This window comes from Gobio gobio (genome assembly GCF_949357685.1).
Source record: "Gobio gobio genome assembly, chromosome: 5".
In the NCBI taxonomy this organism is placed as follows: Eukaryota; Metazoa; Chordata; class Actinopteri; order Cypriniformes; family Gobionidae; genus Gobio; species Gobio gobio.
Genome location: NC_137101.1, coordinates 4,325,819 through 4,343,435, shown reverse-complemented (window position 1 = coordinate 4,343,435; position 17,617 = coordinate 4,325,819). Strand labels below are relative to the sequence as shown.

Here is a 17,617-nt window from a genome sequence, read left to right as displayed (position 1 = left end):
CATAAATGTGGTTTCTGTGAGAGAACAAATAAGGATGGTAAATATACATACACAGTTAAGAACTGTATAACTATACTTATAAGTTACATTTGTATAATGTAACCGTAAACCGGAGCTTATTGTACCATATATAGGCGCTAAATGAAGCTGCATTAAAAGGAGCGGAGCTGCCGCTGCTGCTGACAAGCGGTGTCCGGTTACAAAAGTGTGTGCGCAGCTTTAACGTTAGCACTGCAGTGCGCTCTGTATAACAATTGCTAATATGCCGATCAGACCTGATACATATTTCCATCAACATACATTACAAGCAAATATTTTCTATAAACGAATAAACATTGTTGATAACAAAATAACTGAATGATTATTCAAATAGGTGAGCATTACGCTATTGTATGTTGACACAAAAATACTTCTGAGGTGACATCAACTGAATTACGCGATGACACACTCTGAAACACATCTACAATGACAATAACTATTATTACTTATGGAGTTATTAGCGCACAGAAATACCACACAAGGAAAAACAGACTTTTGAGGAATAAACAAGCCAGGAAAACTCCGTATAACTCAGTTACTGGAGCTGCTGAGATGAAAACTCTCTGCGCATGCACCAGACAAGTGTGAACAAGTTGACGCGCACATGCGCGACGCAGAGAATTTTGTACAGTGCCATCGAGTGTTAAAACCGGTTAAAACGCGAAAGGCGAAGCTTGAATTTACGGGTATGTCCCTCTTTGGCTAATGTACTTTCAAGATGGAGGGGCAACATGGCGACCACCGTTAGATCCCATTACCTTATGTATTTTCAATGGCATATTATAAACTTACGAGAATACTTTATTACTTGAAAGAAGTAAATATACATTAATGAGCACATATATTTTTGAAAGAACTAAGTGTTTTTAGCTAAGAATAAACTAAAAAAGTTACACATTGTAGCTTTAATATAGCAAAGCTTTATGTTGCCAATTTAATATTTCTTTCATATATGTCTGATTAGATGTTTTTAAACTCATATTTCATGCTTTCACGTTCCTAAATAGTGAGAAGCGACTGCTGCATTGGTTTAGGCGTTGTTCTGTTTACAACGGGATACTGCAGTGTCGTGGGATGAAATATGAGACCACCATACGCACTAATGGGCCATGCTACTGGCTTATTTATATCCTTCCCGTCACCAGAGATCACTGTTCCAATAGTGCAAGTTCATTTGAGTCATATACTGTACATATGAACTTTGCATCCATGTTAAACATTGAATATGTAAACTGTGCACTTAAATTCAATGCTAAAAATGGCCATAGGGAACACTTTCTGGTTTAAATAGCACTATTCCAGTAGACTATAGCAGATAAGATTTTAATATCTCCATTTTGTCTCTTCGAGACAGCAGTGAGTGGAGCTTTGCTCCTTCTAAAAAAAAATTTCCTGAGACAAAGACCCCAGTCATCTCATACTTGTCTCCTGAGCTCTCAATATGTGCTCAGATTTGTCCTGGTAATTGATAATGAAGATTTATTCGGTTACTAAACAGCAAACAAAATGTATGTACAGCAAATTCATTACAAACAAGGAGGGTAACCGAAAAAGTGTAGGCTGAAGCCATGGCTTATTACGCCTACCCTATTTACAAAACAACATCTACCCATCAAAATGTATACATGTATAAACATATGCATACATACACACATGGTCATATACACGTACTGTATATATATATACTCATATACATACATACATACATAAACACACACACACTTAATTACAAATATTTGCTTGTTTCTTGTGTTGTTTCAATTAATGCACAGCAATTATACATAAACTTATCTTAGACAATTTTTCTTAGGCATCCATATATTTGTCAAAAATTAGGATTTTTAACTGTTTTTTAAAAGAATAAATGGAGTTGCTCCTCTTAAGATCATCGGTGAGGCCATTCCACAAGTTAATTCTCAATCAAAAGATCAAACTATTGGTGCATTCCAGTCCTGCGAGGAAGTTTGTATTCACGAGTCGGGAAGTTGTAATTATAAGAAGCACTTTAGTCCGAGCAAGAAGCCGACGTACACAATGATGAATAAATAATGTGCATCCGGTGTGTTTTTGTGCTTTTATTCAATTTATGAAGCTGCTGCCCAACTGAATTGTTATATATTCTATTGTAATTGTACAATATGAGCATATTTTATACATGCAACTTGGCTAGTTTTACATTTCAACATATTTACCATCAACTACAGAAGCTGTATCCACCATCGGAAAACTGAGCTCAGAGAAAATCCAAAGTCGTAATTACAACATTGTGGTGCTGTTCAACTCGCGAATATGATCTTGACTGGAATGCACCATATTATTGTATGCATACGAGACAAAGATAATATTAAGAAAGATCACTCTCGGAGCAATAAAAGGTTAATTTAAAATGAAAGAAAAATTTTGAAACTGGCTTTATCCAATGTTCAGATTTCTGTTCTGGAAATTGAATGCATATTTATTGGATAATGCCTCATTTGCATATTTAGCCTTGACATTTCAGAAAACTTGTAATGCAAAAAAGTAGGCTTAATGTACTGTGGATTAATCAGCTGTGAAAAGTATGGTGATATCTATAAATGTTTTACTCTAATCATCTGTAGTGTCTTGCCTTAAGCAATAGCAGAGTAGACCAATCACAACAGACTGGGACATCTGACCAATCAGAGCAGAGTAGACCAATCACAACAGACTGGGACATCTGACCCATCAGAGCAGAGTAGACCAATCACAACAGACTGGGACATCTGACCAATCAGAGCAGAGTAGACCAATCACAACAGACTGGGACATCTGACCAATCAGAGCAGAGTAGACCAATCACAACAGACTGGGACATCTGACCAATCAGAGCAGAGTAGACCAATAACAACTAGTGTTAGACCGATATATCGGCCGATATTTGCGATTTTTACGTGTATCGGCCGATACAAGGCTGCTGCGTTCACCGATATTTTTTCCCCTGCATTATTTACAGACAGTCGTCCACAGGGCAGCTCTCACCGTCTTCAAACTCTCTTGCTCTCCCTCCCTCATGCATATTAATCAAAATCAATTGAGAATTGACACGATGGTAAAAGGTCGAAAGACTGAAGTCTCACGTGGAGCATTTGGAGATTTTTTCCTGAATTACCGCTGGTGTTGCTCTACAAGAGATTAAGTTCAGTGCACCTACACTCTAAAAAATGCTGGGTTAAAAATAACCCAAGTTGGGTTGAAAATGGACTAACCCAGTGATTGGGTTGTTTTAAGCGAACATTTAACCCAACCGCTGGGTCAAAACAACCCAATTGCTGGGTTAGTCCATATTCAACCCAACTTGGGTTATTTTTAACCCAGCATTTTTTAGAGTGTAACCATTAAATGACTAGGTTGTAAATAGTTTTAAAATTAAGTATAGTACAGTCAGTGTGCACTTTATTATCCTGCTTGCTTGATGATACTGTGTGCAATAGTGTTATTATTTTATTTATGCTTAAATATTTATTTTCAGAATTTATTTTCACCACTGAACTCTTTTTTTTCTTGTTCTACCTCACCTGTTTTTACTATTTGTTAAATATTGTTTTTTTTTTAGTTCAATAAATGTTCCTTTTTTTAAATTGTAAATTTTAAATTGTTATCATCATGATCATTGTGTAATTTTTATGATGTAAATTGAGGGAGCAAAAGCAGTATCGGCTCCAAATATCGGCTCAAGAAAATCTGCAGCTCATATCGGTCATCGGCTAAGGCTGATGAAAAAAAATTGAGTGCATCGGCACTAAAAAATCCATATCGGTCGATCCCTAATCACAACAGACTGGGCCATATGACCAATCAGAGCAGAGTAGACCAATCACAACCGACTAGGACATCTGACCAATCAGAGCAGAGTAGACCAATCACAACCGACTAGGACATCTGACCAATCAGAGCAGAGTAGACCAATCACAACCGACTAGGACATCTGACCAATCAGAGCAGAGTAGACCAATCACAACCGACTAGGACATCTGACCAATCAGAGCAGAGTAGACCAATCACAACCGACTAGGACATCTGACCAATCAGAGCAGAGTAGACCAATCACAACCGACTAGGACATCTGACCAATCAGAGCAGAGTAGACCAATCACAACCGACTAGGACATCTGACCAATCAGAGCAGAGTAGACCAATCACAACCGACTAGGACATCTGACCAATCAGAGCAGAGTAGACCAGTCACAACCGACTAGGACATCTGACCAATCAGAGCAGAGTAGACCAATCACAACCGACTAGGACATCTGACCAATCAGAGCAGAGTAGACCAATCACAACCGACTAGGACATCTGACCAGAGTGGTCCCCAGGACAGGTTTGAGAAGCACTGATTTAGACCAGCATCAGGACTCACCAGTATAAACCAGTCTGACCTGTAGGTAAAGTCAATAGTTGGTTTGTTTGTGCCGCAGGTGGAACGAGAAAAAGCATCTTTGCTCAGCAGCTTGCAAGAATCACAGGCTTTGCTCCGTCACACGCAGGGGGCGTTGAATGAGCAGCACGAGAGGGCCAGCCGCTTGGGCGAACGCTTCCGAAAACTCCGCCGCCAGCGCCACAGCAAGGAAAACAAGGAGGAAGAGGAGGACGAGGAAGAGACAACGTGCTTCCCCGGCGGCCTGGAGGGGCCGAGTCTGGAGTTGCTGCAGTGTAAGTACAGGGTGGCCGTGACGGAGGTGGTCGGACTGAAGGCGGAGCTTAAGGAGGTGAAGGATAGATATAATGAGTGCGTGGAGGCAAGAGCGCGGGCGGAGGAGCAGGGCAAGGCGCAGATGCAGGCGCTGGAGATGCAAGTGGTGAAGCTGGAGCGCAGCTGCAGGGAAGGACGGGAGAAGGCGGTGAATCTGGAACGCGAGCTGCAGGCAGCCAATAACACGGCCTTAGAGACGCATGGGATTCTGGGAACCGCCCAAGATGAGCTGGCGACATTTAGCGAGGAGTTAGCGCAACTTTACCACCACGTCTGCCTGTGCAACAACGAGACACCCAACCGCGTTACGCTGGACTACTACCGGCAGGGCAGGACCCTGACGCGCATTTCCACCGCTGGCCTCAAGGGGCAGGACGACCATCGGGTGCTTTTGACCCCGCGTCTCGCACGCCGCCTAGCGGCGATTAATGCCGCGACATCCGCAGAGTCACGTAGTCCGTCCGACTCGCCATCCAAAGAACCTCTCACTGCTGAGCAGAGCCCGGTCCGGACGCCATTGGGTTCGCCCGTCGTTAGTGCCTCTTCCTCGTCATCATCGTCGTCCCCAGCGCCCGAGTCGGCCACGGGATCCGAACTACGCCGTGAACCCACCAACATCCACCACCTCAACGCCATCATCCGCGACCAGATCAAGCACTTGCAGAAGGCGGTGGATCGCTCGCTCCAGCTGTCCCGCCAGAGAGCGGCCGCCAGCGAGCTCGCCCCACTCATGGACAAGGACAAAGAGGCTTGCATGGAGGAGATTCTCAAGCTCAAGTCCCTCCTGAGCACAAAGAGGGAGCAGATCGCAACCTTGCGCCTTGTGCTGAAAGCCAACAAGCAGGTAGGCTAATCGTCTCGATTTATTACCCTGCTTCCTATTGATTGCCATGAGGTCTGAGAGTATTGGACCATGGGAGTCCTTACATTGACTGAGGTTTTCAGACTTGCTTTGTAGCTTCCGTGTTTCTTATTAAAACTGCTACATTTCCACATGGGTCGCTGTCTTAGTAGTCCAGGATTTGTGCATAAAATCTGGTCCATTTTGCAAATTATTCCAGCCAACCTATACCGATGTCTCATTAAAGGGTTACTTCAGTGGTTTAGCATTAAGCTTTGTATTTAAACTGGGTCATTTATGTAGTAGAAATGTGAAATTATTTTTGAATTTGGTGCCTTCTAGACTGAGAAAAGACATAAAATGTATGAAAGACAACAACTCCCAGAATGCACTTGCTTCGCTGCCCTACGATGCCGTACACCGTCGTTTTGATCTTCATAGTAATACAATCATTTCGTTCAGTTAGAGAATAAACACTACAATTAAAAACTGAACGTGTCTTTTCAATAAAGTGTGAGTGAGCCGAATGAAAGTCACGTCACAGACGCAGCAGTGTCAGATTTCATTCCTCACGAAGAGCTGAGCAGAGCTGAGGTAACGTTAAACGTCAGTCTGGCACGTTTTCAGATCGCATATAGAAGCTAAACTATCACAGGAATTCATTGAAAAGTTGAAACACTCACTTTGCTCTGCATCGCTCCGTTATGAATGTCCGTGCGGCCGTCTGTCTTACATTCTGTGTGTGAGATCTCTCCCCTATGGGCGGGTTGATAATATGCGGAACAGCTCCATCTAGTGGCTGTAGTTTTTAGCCTCTGGCCAAAAAATCCTCCGATGATGCAAAATGAGGATATTTGCGTCATCTGAGGAATTTTTCCAGAAATAAAATGCATAATTCTCTCACCTCAGGTGGAAATGAAGGGGGAAAATACCATAATTTGAATATACTACCGGGTTTCTACTGATACAAAGCCTAATGCTAAATCACTGAAGTTACCCTTTAATGTTGCTGTGTAAGGCTTCTTGGTAAAACTGCTACATTCCCACATGGGTCGCTATCTTTCGCCTAGTGTACCAAGATTAACTATCAACAGTCTAGTGCACTTTGCAACTTTCTCCAGCCTAGAAATGTCCACTTAGACAGGAATAGATCTGACTGGATTGTTAAATGACCAACCAGGGTTTGCTTTAAAGGGATAGTTCACCCAAAAACGATTTTTTTATGTTTATCTGCTTACCCCCAGGGCATCCAAGATGTAGGTGTCTTTGTTTCTTCAGTAGAACACAAATTAAGATTTTTAACTCCAACCGTTGCAGTGTGATAGTCGTATAATGCATGTCAATGGGGATATTTTAGAGTATGAGAGCGATGAGAGTAAAAACACATAGACATATGAATCCTCATTAAAGGGATAGTTCACCCAAAAATGAAAATTAGCCCATAATTTACTCACCCTCAAGTCATCCTAGGTGTATATGACATTCTTCTTTCAGACAAATAAAATCAGAGTTATATTACAAAAGTCCAGGCTAATCCAAGCATTAGAATTGGATTCATAGTTGCTCTGTTTTTGAAGTCCATCAAAAGTGCATCTGTCAGTCATATAACTGCTCCACGCGGCTCTGGGGTGTTAATAAAGGCCTTCTGAAGCGAATCGATGCGTTTGTGTAAGAAAAATATCCATATTTAAAACTTTATCAAGTAAACTTTCGGCCGACCGCCTTCCCTGTTCAATTTATGGAAAAATTGGTGAAAGTTCGCCTGCCGATCGAAAGACTAACGCGACCGAAAGTTTACTTGATAAAGTTTTAAATATGAATACTGTTCTTACACAAACATCGATTCGCTTCAGAAGGCCTTTATTAACACCCCAGAGCCGCGTGGAGCAGTTATATGACGGACAGATGTACTTTTTATGGACTTCAAAAACAGAGCAACTATTAATCAAATTCTAATGCTTGGATTAGCCTGGACTTTTGTAATATAACTCCGATTTTATTTGTCTCTTTACGAGTTACTTTTTCAAGACAGTAATGCAAGTTACTTTTTCACATTAATTTGATTGACAGCTCTCCTGCCCCTATGTTAAGAAAAATAAGTGCAGAGGTGTGTGTGTGAATGGTGATGGTTATTGTAGTTGTGAGCATTTATCTCACTTGCACAATAAAGATTCTGTCCTCCTCAAAATTAATAAAATCAGTCAAATGCAAAATCAGAGTACTATGCAAACCTCCAATAATTAAATGTTAAATAAAACAACAGTTTTTATGCATAATCTACCTTTATATTTATTTTACCAATGTCTTGCTGCTGACCTTTGATGATGAAAATTACTAGATTTTTTGTTTTTATTGGTAAAACTTTTTTCTCCTGCATCCTATTCTATCATTATCCAGAGCTGCGCCCTCTACTGTTCATGCGGGAATCTGCATTTTTACCTCAGCCTGGGGCTTATTATTCACATTTTGGTATGAAGAGGTCTTTACCGTTGCACAAAAATATAACTTTTTTTATAAACAAAAACAAAAACAAGCCCAGCCGAGGTGAGAAAAAGTAACGCAAAAGTAACGTAACGCATTACTTTTCTTAAAAAGTAACTAAGTAACTCAATTAGTTACTTTTTAAGGGAGTAACGCAATATTGTAATGCATTACTTTTCAAAGTAACTTTCCCCAACACTGGTGGCAACACATTTGTGTCTTAAGACACGAAACGATCGTTTTCTGCAAGAAACCCAACAGTATTTATGTTATTTTTTTACCTCTTATCAGACAAATGTTATCTAGTATTCTCAGCGCCATAACTTTTGCGAATAAGGTCAAAATACTGGCGCGATCAAAGATGTATATATATATATATATGTAGATGCCTCATTGGACCGATCCGCGCAGGCACTAATAAGGAATCTATGTATATATCTATGATTGCGCCGGTATTTTGACCTTATTTGCCGGAAGTGATGGTGCGGGGACGGCTGATGCAGAGCCATAGAAAAAAATGAAATACATTTTTAAATATGGATATTTTTCTTACACAAGCAATCGATTCGCTTCAGAAGGCCTTTATTAACACCCCGGAGCCGTGTGGAGCAGTTATATGACAGACAGATGCATTTTTTATGGACTTCAAAAACAGAGCAACTATTACTGCTATTATAATGCTTGGATTAGCCAGAACATTTTTAATATAACTTGTCTGAAAGAAGAATGTTATATACACCTCGGATGACTTGAGGGTGAGTAAATCATGGGCTAATTTTAATTTTTGGGTGAACTATCCCTTTAAGGCTGATTTTACACCTAGTGCTTTTGAGCAGTCTAAGTGGTCTTGGTAAACACCCCAAATGATCTAAAAGGACCCACAAATGAACCAAACTCAACCACCTCACCTTTTGTGGTTTGATTCATTCCCACTTACACAAGTGCCTCAAGCCAAACTGAATACCAGTAATCTGGCAAACGTTGGCAAATCTAGCGAATAGTTCTTCCGCAAAAGCTCCGGTACCTTGTAAACATGACGTTTCAGGCGGACCCGTGTACCCCGACCGACCCGTTTGATTAATTGCTAGTCAAATGAAATGTTGATGGAATGGGACTGTTGCATACGACACATCATTTCTTTCTCCTTGTTGGCCACTGTGTGATATAAAGCATGTTGTATGACCCTTCCCGGCCAGAGATGATTAATGGACATTACGATTTATAGATCCCACACCAGAGAGAAAGTGCTGTGCTATATGGGCCAGCAAAGTAATTACTACATCCATTATCATGTGCAAAACAGGAGTTCTTAGTAACTGCAATGACACACTTTCACTTGAATGAGCTGCTCATGTTAAATGATTATGAATTCAAGAAAAAAAAAATCCCATTATTCTTAAAGTGGGCGTTCTAAATCAAAGCAATTACTTGGTAAATATTTCCCATATATCAAAATGAACATGCTTTTTAGAAAACACCTTCATTGGTCGAAATGGATCAGTGCTTTCTTATGTGGTCTATATTATATCAGTAGTGGTTTATTTATAACTTATTGTCGATGCTCACTGGTGTTTCACAGACGGCTGAGGGGGCTCTGGCCAACTTGAAGAGTAAATACGAGAACGAGAAGACCATGGTGACGGAGACGATGATGAAGCTGAGGAACGAGCTGAAGGCGCTGAAAGAGGATGCAGCCACCTTCTCCTCCCTCAGAGCCATGTTCGCCACGCGGTGAGAAAAGAAATATCTTTTTTTAAAGGGGACCTATCATGCAAAATTCACTTTTACATTGTTTTTGAACATATTTATGTGTCCACAGTGTGTACACAACCACCCTGTTTTGGTAAAAATCCATCCATCCACAGTTTTTTATTTTTACCCATAAATCTGAAAAGTGTTTCAAAATGAGCCGTTGACGTCACATTGAAACAAGCCCCGCCCACAACACGGCACGGAATCTGCCCAATTAGCTTAGCCCCGCCCCTCAGTGAGCTGTAAACAGTCCAACGTGTTCATCTCCTCGCCAGAGCATTTAACAGCAGCATTCAAGTAAGAAATGTATTCTTATTAAAGCTACTAAAGTTATACAGTCAAGAGCAGTGCGTGATTCTGTTTTCTTTTGTTGTTTGATATTAACAGCAGTAGGTACTGCCGCTGTCACTTTAATACACAGATCTAATATATCTTTCGCTGCCGTTTACGTTCACAGACATGTGTTTATGTGAACTTTGTGTGTTCTTTGACATAACCTTGTGACAGTTTAAGCAATTCGCTGTGGACGTGCGAATGGATTAAAAATGTTCAAGCGTCCAACTAGACGATTTTGCCGCTATATTCGCGTTTGGTGTGAACGCAGCATAATGTTTTTATTCTGCAGTTGTGCAGTTTTAAGGGGACATATGGACATTTTAAAATGTATTTGCCGAAATTAGTAATGATATTTATATACAGATTTATTTAAAATAGCAAAATTTTATGTACATTTCACATTTAAAATCTAAATTTCTCAGTTTAATTCATGGTGAAAACATGAATGTGCATATTAGTGGAAGATTGCTGCCATCTACTGGAAAACAAACACTTTTGCTAGTTCTCAATAGTTTGTGCATGAATGCTAGATGCAGTTACTCCTGCTCTTTGTGTTTTGGCTGCATTGTGGTGTATGTGCTATTTTTGTATAGTTTAACTATCATCCGCCTTTTAAAAAAGAAGAAATGTAATAATATTATGAACATAATGACGGGGTAGAATCGGACTAAACATCATATAAAACAACAACAAAAATTAATAAAAAAAAAAAAAAAAACATCAATAGAGACAGAGCGTATTTAGGCCACGCCCACACCGGGGGGGGGAAAACAATCCAACGCTCTCCATTGACTTTGCATTGCATGAGGCTGCATCCTTGTCATTTCGGACTTATAAAAAAAAAAACATAATGCCTAATAGCTGATATGTGACAAAGTGTACAGCAAACAAGCTAAAAACATTATAAGCTGTCGACCCAAAAAAACGAGAGTTTAAGGAGACAAAAGTGGATAAAGGCAGTAAAACGTGACGCTTCAGCTGAAGAATGGGGACATTTTGGGATCCTGACACTCAGTATGCCTCAGTATGCCTATGAGTGCAGTAAATATGTTGTCACTGTTAAGTCAAATATCCAAATGTCAGTTTTATATATGATATTTCTAGTCGCTGATTACGTTCCCCTCTAGTGTGTGTAGTTCTCAGTGTAATATAACGTGTCTCAATGGCCTGTATCCACTTTTTTGTCCTTAAACGCTCGTTTTTTGGGTCAATAGCTTATAAAAACGTCTGGGTTTTTGGTTGTGGGTTTTGCTTCGCTTGTTTGCTGTACACTTTGTCACATATCAGCTTTTAGACATTGTTCTGTTTTTTGTTATAAGTCCGAAATGACAAGGATGCCGCTTCACGCAATGCAAAGTCAGTGGAGAGCGTTCGATTGTTTCCCCCCCCCGGTGGGCGTGGTCTTCAGATTATGACGCGTGTCGCTCTTGTCTCTATGCATTACAAAAATAAAACAGAACCAGTGTTTCCAAATTGGTCAGGGCCGGCCTTGCGTGGCAGCCATTTTAAGTCCACAAGACCGAAAGTGCATATGAAGTGTGCCATTTGGGACAAGGCCTCAGAGGCATGAGCTGTAAAGGCTCCACCCTCTTCTGGATAGGGCAGCAGGGAGCAGCAGCTCATTTGCATTTAAAGATACATGCACAAAAACTGCATGTTTTTGCTTCAAAAAGGGCATTTACAACATGGTATAATACATTATCTGTGGGGTATTTTGAGCTGAAACTTCACAGACACATTCTGGGGACACCTGAGGCTTATATTACACTGTAAAAAGGGGCATAATAGGTCCCCTTTAAGTTTAATATAACTATTAAATAGGGTTGGGTATTGTTTGGGTATTTTTTTTCGATACCGGTGCCAAACCGATACTTTAAAAAAAGAGCCACAAAACGATGGGATGAGATTAAAGAATGGCTTTTTATTGATTTTTGTTTTATTATTATTTAAATTTAAAACTTTATTACAAGTTTAAAGTATACTTAAATATATAAATATAAATAAATACCAAACACAATTTACTTAACAAATTCACAGTAAAACTAAAGCCACCTAACCCAACTACAACTAATTTAACACTAAATAACAGTTACAGTAATAACAGCAGTCGTCTGTATTCTTGGTCTGCCAGCTTCAAGCTTCAGCTTTATTTTGCAGAAATATATGACCATATTTTCAGGCTAAATATTTTAGAACGCATCGTCTTATTGTTTCCATGGCGACTCGTCATGCTTCTCACATGACACACAGCTGCCGCAATAGCGCTGTATGACAGCTCAGCTGTATCGGGTTTATTTTGCTTATTCTTTTTTATTCAAAATATTCACAAACTTGCTAACTATGTCATGAACTATCTGATATTCTGATTTTCAAATATGAGTGAATGTGTGTTAGTTGATCTATACTGCGCGATGGGTGGCGCCAGATCAGAGAATCGGATCTGTCGGATTTACATCAGATAAATTAATTCACCTCTCACGAAATACATGAAAGTAAGTGACCGCTGAACTGGGAGAAGAATAGAGTAAACTATTTAGTTACTATATAATGTGTATCTGATATTAATAAAACACGTAGTCAAGTTATAACTGTCTGAAAGGATTGTTTCGCCGCTTCCATAGACAATGAGCATTTAAATGTCTGAAACCTAAAATAAACATTATGTGGTTTAAAACACTGACTAGTTGTGATATGTGACAAGCGCTAAACGTGTTTGTCTTAAGTGGCACCGAAATGAGGCACCGAAATCTGCGTCCTTATTCGGTCAGGTACATACCGGTTATATAGACGGTTTCTTTGGACGCACGCGCGTTGCCACGGTTACACGCCTAGCCCGAAGTTGACTTCCGGTCTGTGTTTGTTTATCGGTCTGGCAAGGGGATAGTATGGCGCACTACTCAGTAGAAACACAGTTTTTACGTACTATTCTTGGATAACATTATATAAATATTAACGATCAAGCAAAAAAAAAAAAGTGTGTGCGACTCACCAAAAAGCCTTAAATGTTTCATAAATTTCCATCCAGTCATACGAGAGCAGAGTCTAATGTAATTTAGACTGTATGTCTAATGTAATTTACTTATTAATGTTGCTTGTTATCAGAAATAATCTACTCTAGAGGTAACTTATTCTGGCTGTGTTTACACTTGGCAAAGTCAATCAGGACACAGCGAGTTTACATTTGTTCACATCAAGTGGTCGCCATCTGGATAAATGATCGGATTTATGTTTCCCGTAAAATATTTAAATGTTCCTTTATCACGGAGTGCAAAACAACTTTCGCTTTTTCCTCTATTAATGGCAGTGCCCATAGAGCATGGGATTTTTTGTGACGCATTCATATACAATCAATCTCAAATAGGGTACTTTATCTACAAGTTACAAGTTAACGCTTTCCCAACATTAATCTTATGTAATAAAACAAAGAAACATGTTATTCCGATGCATTACATGATTGAAGGCGAGCGCGTAAGCACTAGATACTGTACAGAAAACGGCATTACACGGTCCTTAAAGGGTAAGTTCACCCAAAAATGTTAATTCTGTCATTATAACTCTCCCTCATGTCGTTCCTATAAGACCTTCGTTAATCTTCGGAACACAACTTAAGATATTTTTCTTCTTCTCTACGATCTTACGGGTTGGGGTCGACATGAGGGTGAGTAATTAAAGACAGAATTTACATTTTTGGGTGAACTAACCCTTTAAGGGGGGCGTTTCCCCTACTCTATATATATTGCAGACAGAATTGGGAGATTATTTATAATAAACATGCTGAAAAAATAAAAACATGTAAATTAAGATAATGTTGCCCAATTAAAATGAAAGATGATTGCGCATAAGAAAGATAATGCAGCCTCTGTTGTTATTGATTCTTTGCGGACGTCTACCGGATGTTAAGTTTGGGCCACAAAACGTGCATGCGCAGTAACGTTTGTTTATGTTGTTGCCGTTGAAACCGTCTATAGGTAGGGTTTCTGTACCCAACCCTACTATTAAATAATAAAACATCTTCTGCAGAGCATTTCAGTTAGGATGAAAACATTAAATAACATTTGAATTTGCAATAAATACAGCCTAAAATAATAGAGAAGCTAAATATTTCACTACAAAAAGGACATATGTAGAGATTATTTCAGGAACTCAACTGAATCATTTGTTTGCATCCATTTAAATGAATCATCCGAGCAAATTGTTTCACCAAAATTAATACAGAGCTCAAGTTTTGAACCAAGTTCAGAGTGAGATTTTGGCGACGGCAGCAGGGGTTTGGGTGGGGACGAGGTTCTGATCTGAATTTTTTTTATAAATAAATAAATAAATAATAATTAAAAAAAAAAAATTTAATTCAACATTTCTGTGTGTGCGTGCATAGTATTAATTTTTGCATTTATCTATTTCAAAGATGTCAGGGAAGAGGCAAATTAATAATTTGGAATATTTTTTTTTTCAGAATTTACTGTGTTGTAAATATAATTTATTCTGAAGCAAAAGTCTCACCAGTGTTCAATCAACTTTGAGATATTTAAATCTGCATATCTTTGATATTTTTACTTTTTGAGGGCATTTTCCCATAATCTTATTAAATATAGGCTATGCTTCAGCTTCAATTTTATATTCTTAAATTTGATCTATAAACTAAATTAGAATAAGACATTGTAGGGCTTTTGCCAATCAAATGAAATCATTTACACTGAAAAATGTTATGAGATTGTTTTAAATATACAAATAAGAAATGTTGGAAAGAAAACATTAAACTAAACCACCAGTAGGTGGCAGAATGTAAACGTTGTTGTTGCGGGAATATCTAAATCTTACCCGGATACAGCAATGCTATTTTCTGATTGGCTGTTCGGTAGCTATATTTTTTATTTGATTGGCTGGTGCGTGGCACGGCCTTCTGAATTCTATTTTCCACTCTACGGTGGAAACGCGGCTTATGTGGAACTCACTTGATTCCTCTTAATAGCGGCGCAACTTGGTAATGGTGGGCATTATCCTGGAAATTTCTCTGCGTGAGAAATACAAGGTGTGGCGTTTGAGCATGTGAACGGGTTGAAATGCGTGTGTTGAGTGCCCTGTGAATCATACTGTACGATACTACAATACTAATATTTAACGCGCATCTCCTTTCTCTCTGATCAGGTGTGATGAGTATGTGTCTCAGCTGGACGAGATGCAGAGACAGCTCGCGGCGGCGGAGGACGAGAAAAAGACGTTAAACTCCCTCCTCCGCATGGCCATCCAGCAAAAACTCGCCCTCACGCAGAAACTGGAAGACCTGGAGTTCGACCAAGAGCAGACGCACCGGACCCGCTTGGGAAAACCAACCCGCCTGAGGAGCGGCACGCCCAAAGTAAGTGGAACGCCAGTCCCGCCCCTTCCTGACACCCCTTTGACAATAACCGAGGTCCTTACAGCAGCAGCCGCCATCACGTCGCCCACCACACCCAGCTTTACACCCCCCCAGCTGTCCGCCCCAAACAGCCCGCCCTCGCTGGAAGCCCCATCGTCCCTCGCATTGTCTTCATCCTCCTGGACACCGTCAACCACGCCATACCGCCACTGGACTATGGGCGTCCGGGCGTACGTCGTCGACCCGCACTCTTACACCCACCTACCGACCCACACCTCCATCCTGGCCCGTCGTTATGCAAGCGAGTCGCACTTTTCCCCAGGCTCCGCCCCTTCCTCGCCCTACCGCTCCCCCCTTTTGTCCAGTCGCCGCTCCATGTGGAGCTCGTCCCAATCTCGCCCCCTTCCCAGCCACTTCCAGCGCTCCACGTCCCGCTACACGCCCCCCTCCTCCACCTACACCCCTTTGTATCCCAGAAACTACGGTTCCCAGCATCCTCGCTACTGACGGGTACCACAGAGAGGAGGACACACTGGTTTCTGTTTTTCGAATGTTTCGCTTTTTTTTTTAACTCAGGGATTTAATGGAGCACAAGTGGCCCGGCCTTCTTCAAAAAGAGACTGTTGATCAGTTCTCAGGACGCTGTGTTCTGTCCCAATCTGAGTGCACGTGGACTGTCCAAGACTTGATTCAACAGGACATTGCGTTGATAAAATCGGCTTTTGTTTGGGGTTGTTGGCGTGTGTATCAGGGTGAATGTGTATTTGTCACATGATGGTTTTTGAACACTGAAACCTGTCATTATTTGTTGGTTCAGAGAGTCGATGAAGCAACAAGATTTTATACGAAATGCCAATTTCAGTATCATTTCGGTTTAGGTAGTGTATAATATGAGAAAGCTGGCTATGTTCGGAATGGAACACTAGTGTCCTGCATACAGTGCGAAAAAAATAGTATCCATGTGCATTTCAGTTAACCTGCTACTACGTTCTCAGTTATTCTGACTAAGTTGCTTTTATTTCAGTCATGTCATTTATAAATGTCATTTAGTTATTATCTTAAAGTTATCACATTAAAAATATCTTAACATTTAGTTTAGCTTAGTTTGCATTGTTAATAAAATTTCGGTTTAATCTATTTTACGTCAACATCTTAACTTTAAAAAACTAAATATTTCAAATGGAATACTAGCGCATTTTCAAATTCTGACTATGTTCCAAATGGAATACTAGCGCATTTTCAAATTCGGACTATGTTCCAAATGAAATACTAGCGCATTTTCAAATTCTATTTTGTTTTGAATGTTTTCAAATGGAATACAAGCTCACTTTCAAATTGAAAGTGCGCTAATATTCAATTTGGAATACATCTGGCTATGTTCCATGATTTGAAAGTGCGCTAGTATTCCATTTGAAACATAGCCAGAATTTGAAAAATGCACTTCAAATTCTGGCTGTTTCAAATGGAATACTAGTGCACTTTCAAATTCTGGATGTTCCAAATAGAATACTAGCGCATTTTCAAATTCTGGCTACGTTTCAAATGGAATACTAGCGCATTTTCAAATTCTGGTTATATTTCAAATGGAATACTACCTCACTTTCAAATTCTGGATGTTCCAAATAGAATACTAGCGAATTTTCAACTTCTGGCTACGTTTCAAATGGAATACTAGCGCATTTTGAAATTCTGACTATGTTCCAAATGAAATACTAGTGAATTTTCTAATTCTGGTTATGTTTCAAATGGAATAGTAGCACATTTTCAAATTCTAACTATGTTCCAAATGGAATATTAGCGCATTTTCCAAATTCTGTCTATGTTCCAAATGGAATACTAGCTCACTTTCAAATTCTGGATGTTCCAAATAGAATACTAGCTCATTTTCAAATTCCGACTATGTTTCAAATGGAATACTAGCACATTTTCAAATTCTAACTATGTTCCAAATGGAATACTTTTTCAATTTCTAACTATGTTCCAAATGGAATACTAGTGCATTTTCAAATTCTGGCTATGTTTCAAATGGAATACTAGCGTATTTTCAAATTCTGGCTACGTTTCAAATGGAATACTAGCTCACTTTTAAATTCTGACTATG

The 17,617-nt window shown here is 39.7% G+C and overlaps 1 protein-coding gene across 1 annotated transcript in view; it reads left to right on the top strand.

Annotated features, from left to right (window-relative positions):
- Positions 1 to 16,023, top strand: part of LOC307127196 (protein bicaudal D homolog 1) — a gene marked incomplete at both ends in the record, with an annotated part of 42,728 nt that extends 26,705 nt beyond the window's left edge. Inside the window, 3 exons of the mRNA XM_079818304.1 lie at positions 4,476 to 5,594; positions 9,652 to 9,803; positions 15,306 to 16,023. Of these exons, the coding sequence (XP_079674430.1) occupies positions 4,476 to 5,594; positions 9,652 to 9,803; positions 15,306 to 16,023 (1,989 nt within the window). The remainder of the gene's footprint in view (positions 1 to 4,475; positions 5,595 to 9,651; positions 9,804 to 15,305) is intronic.
- Positions 16,024 to 17,617: the final 1,594 nt, after the last annotated feature.